Raw genomic sequence first — 3,049 nt, 5'->3', positions numbered from 1 at the left:
TTCTGTTACAACATCTATTGCAGTAGACACATTCTTATTATTGAAGGTTGACTTTTCCAGGCTGCCTCCGTCTCTTGGTATTCATGGATCACGTCGTATGTACTTTACAAAATTGAGTACAGCACAGGGCCTGTTATTTACATGCTTAAACAAATGATTATATGAGTAAGTAAAAATGCCCCTACTCTACAGTTAAAAATCAATTCTTTTACTAAGCACCCCCACCGAACAACACTTCAACATGTAGCCCTTTAATACTTCCTTTAGTCCCTTCAACACTTAGCCCCATCCTAGTTTCACCACAATAGTATCTTATTCCAAGTTATTGACTTCCAATTCTAGTGCCAGACACACTAAAAAATATTTCTAACTATTTCCAAAACAACATCCTTTTACATACTGGAAAGGTCTTCCAGCGTTCAGTTTTTCTTCAACCTAATCCAGTCCCTCCTGATGCCTTGTCAATGTATTTCCTTTTGTTTCATCCTCAGGAGCTATGGGAAAAAAAGCTATTCCCATTTTATGTTTACTATAAAAGTGAGCCCTCAAGATTCCAGGCAAAGGGAAAGATGCCAACTCCAGGCTGAGGTCATGGATTTTTTTAAAGGGACTTTGCTAATCATCTCAATGGTGATGCAAACTCCATGCAATGATGCTCAACACAGGCTTGGGCGGGACTGGCCTCCTTCCCCTGCCAGGCCTCCGGGGAGAAAGGAGTGTGAAATCAGAAGGGGTTCTTTAAAATCCCCAGTTCCTTCACCAGTGACACAAATGATGGGGTGTGTGGGTAGGACTAATCAAATCAAATCAACAAGAGTTCGTAGACGCAAGGCTTTCTGCTAGACAGAATGTGAAATACAACAGTGTGGAGGAAGAGGCCCTTCTCTGCAAGCCTCATCAGGACTTACTTTCCTCATTTGAAAAGTGGTTGAGTTGGACACCTCCCATGAAGTGCCCCTACTGAAGATGAGTGTCTCTGTCCTCCCCTCCCCTGTGCATCACGCTAAGCCAACTACTACAAATGGGAAACTTACATAAAGTTGCTACTTTATATAAAGTTATAAAAAATTCTGTGCAAGTTTTTCATTTGATTTCACAGATATTCCAAATCGTGTTACTATATACCTTATGGCTCTCAGATATTTGTGCAAAATTGATATTCCAAAAAGGTGCCCCATATTTATCCTATGACTTAATGGGGCCCTGGAAGAAAGTTTTGTACTTTAGGAGGGGTACCCACTCCCTACCAGGAGGAGCTCAGAGCTGGATAATGTATGACATCCTTTCTAGATTCAAAATTCTTTTAAGGGGAGTAAGAAATAAACAATATAAGAAACAGCACAGACTGACATATTCGTATATAAGGGCATATAAATTCAATTTATATGATTTTATAATATTTTAATTTTATTTAATTAACTTAATTAACTAATTTTTATTTTATTTATTTTCATGTTATTTGAATATATTTCAAACTCTTACCAAATAAAACACTTCTGCAGATCAGATTCACCCACCAACTGTCAGTTCTTAAACCATGTTTTTAGAATCTATATTTTCAGAAAGAAAAGTCCCCAGGGGACTCAATCAGGCATTTGGAAACCCGAGACAAGGTACAAATTCTTCATAAACTGTAAGACCTGGTACAAATGTGAGCCATAACTGTGGGTAGGGAATAATAATCCTTTATGTCTTTGCCACACGGGGTAGTTTAAATGACATTATGGGTATCACTTTGTGAAATTCAGGAACTGGTTATCAGGCGGAGAGGCATGGAAGCTACTGCATATGTCTTTCTGCCGAGCCTCACCCCAGGAGTGTAGAGGTTCTGCAGTCTCTATAGCCCTGGAGGCAGGTGTAGCTGGCTTGGGAAAAGATAGTCTGGACCTCTTGCCTGTTCTCCTCAGTAGCTCAGACCCAAGGCTACGAGCTGTTCTGGTGCAGTAACAGCAGTAGCACCAAGGGTCTCTCTTGTTTCACTTACTCATTTTAGGACCTCTTCTATCAAAAGAGAGATCAGACAAAGAAAGGGACACATTGTAGTCCAACTTTAAAAAGAGGGGCTGTCCTTGCTGGGCCCCTGGATCTCTCCTGGCCCTAGCCTGGACACCTAGGGTCCTATGCATGATATTCTTTTACAGGGATACTGCCTTCCAAGAGACCCCATTTCTTGAGCCTCTCCTGACTTGCATCCCTATGTCAAAACAAAGTATTGGTACAGGATTCCATTAGTTTCCTAGTATGGCAAATTAATACGATAAATTAAGTTTGAAGCCCTAAACTCAGGGCCTCATGAAAGCAGATTCAGGTCATAGTTATGTCTGTGCCCCTGTCCCTAGATTCTGGATCACATTTGGACGGTTGAGATGGAACTCAATTTAAAGTTTACATGTAAAAAGGTTACAGGGTTTTAGAACATACTGGCATTACAATAGCTTCCTTCATTCACTCAACTAATATTTGAGTGCGTACTATGAGCAGGGCGTATTCTGCAGGGCAGTGGCTTTCAAACTTCAGTGAACTTTTCAGCATCACCTGGAGGGTTTTTAAAACACAAAAGTCCTAAATCACAGATTCTGATTCAGGAGGTCTGGATGGGCCCTGAGAACCTGCGTTTCTAACAAGTTCCCAGGTAAGGGCGATGCTGCGGTCTGGGGTGCACACTTGGAGAACCACTGGTAACGGCACTGCAGGAGCCAAGTCCCTAACCTCATAAGACGCACGGTGGTTATGCCAAAGAGACGAAAGGTGGAAATTTTCTCTCGTCTTGGCAGGTTAGTAGGGAACACACACAGGAGGCACAGAAGCCCCTTGAGCTGTGGTCTGAGACCGCCACCCCCAGAGTCAAGCACAAACTGAGAAGTCAGACGTGCTGCGCTCCCTCGGCGACAGCCCTGAAGGGAGGCGGCAGGAGGAGGGAGCCCTGGCTCTTCCTCTCGGGCTGGGGCCGCACCAGCCGCCGGCGGACGGAGGGCAGGATCCGGGGGTACAGGGGCCCGTTCCGGGACAGGCCTGTGCGGGAGGAGAACAGAGGAAGTCGCCCTCCCCG

The 3,049-nt window shown here is 43.8% G+C and overlaps 1 protein-coding gene across 1 annotated transcript in view; it reads left to right on the top strand.

Annotated features, from left to right (window-relative positions):
• Positions 1-1,788: 1,788 nt before the first annotated feature.
• LARP6 (La ribonucleoprotein domain family, member 6) overlaps positions 1,789-3,049 on the top strand; it is a 23,106-nt gene continuing 21,845 nt past the window's right edge. Inside the window, exon 1 of the mRNA XM_008582827.1 lies at positions 1,789-1,938. Within this exon, the coding sequence (XP_008581049.1) occupies positions 1,789-1,938 (150 nt within the window). The remainder of the gene's footprint in view (positions 1,939-3,049) is intronic.

Source organism: Galeopterus variegatus, unplaced genomic scaffold (assembly GCF_000696425.1).
Source record: "Galeopterus variegatus unplaced genomic scaffold, G_variegatus-3.0.2 Scaffold2731, whole genome shotgun sequence".
Taxonomy (NCBI): domain Eukaryota; kingdom Metazoa; phylum Chordata; class Mammalia; order Dermoptera; family Cynocephalidae; genus Galeopterus; species Galeopterus variegatus.
This window is presented reverse-complemented; position numbering and strand designations above follow the sequence as displayed.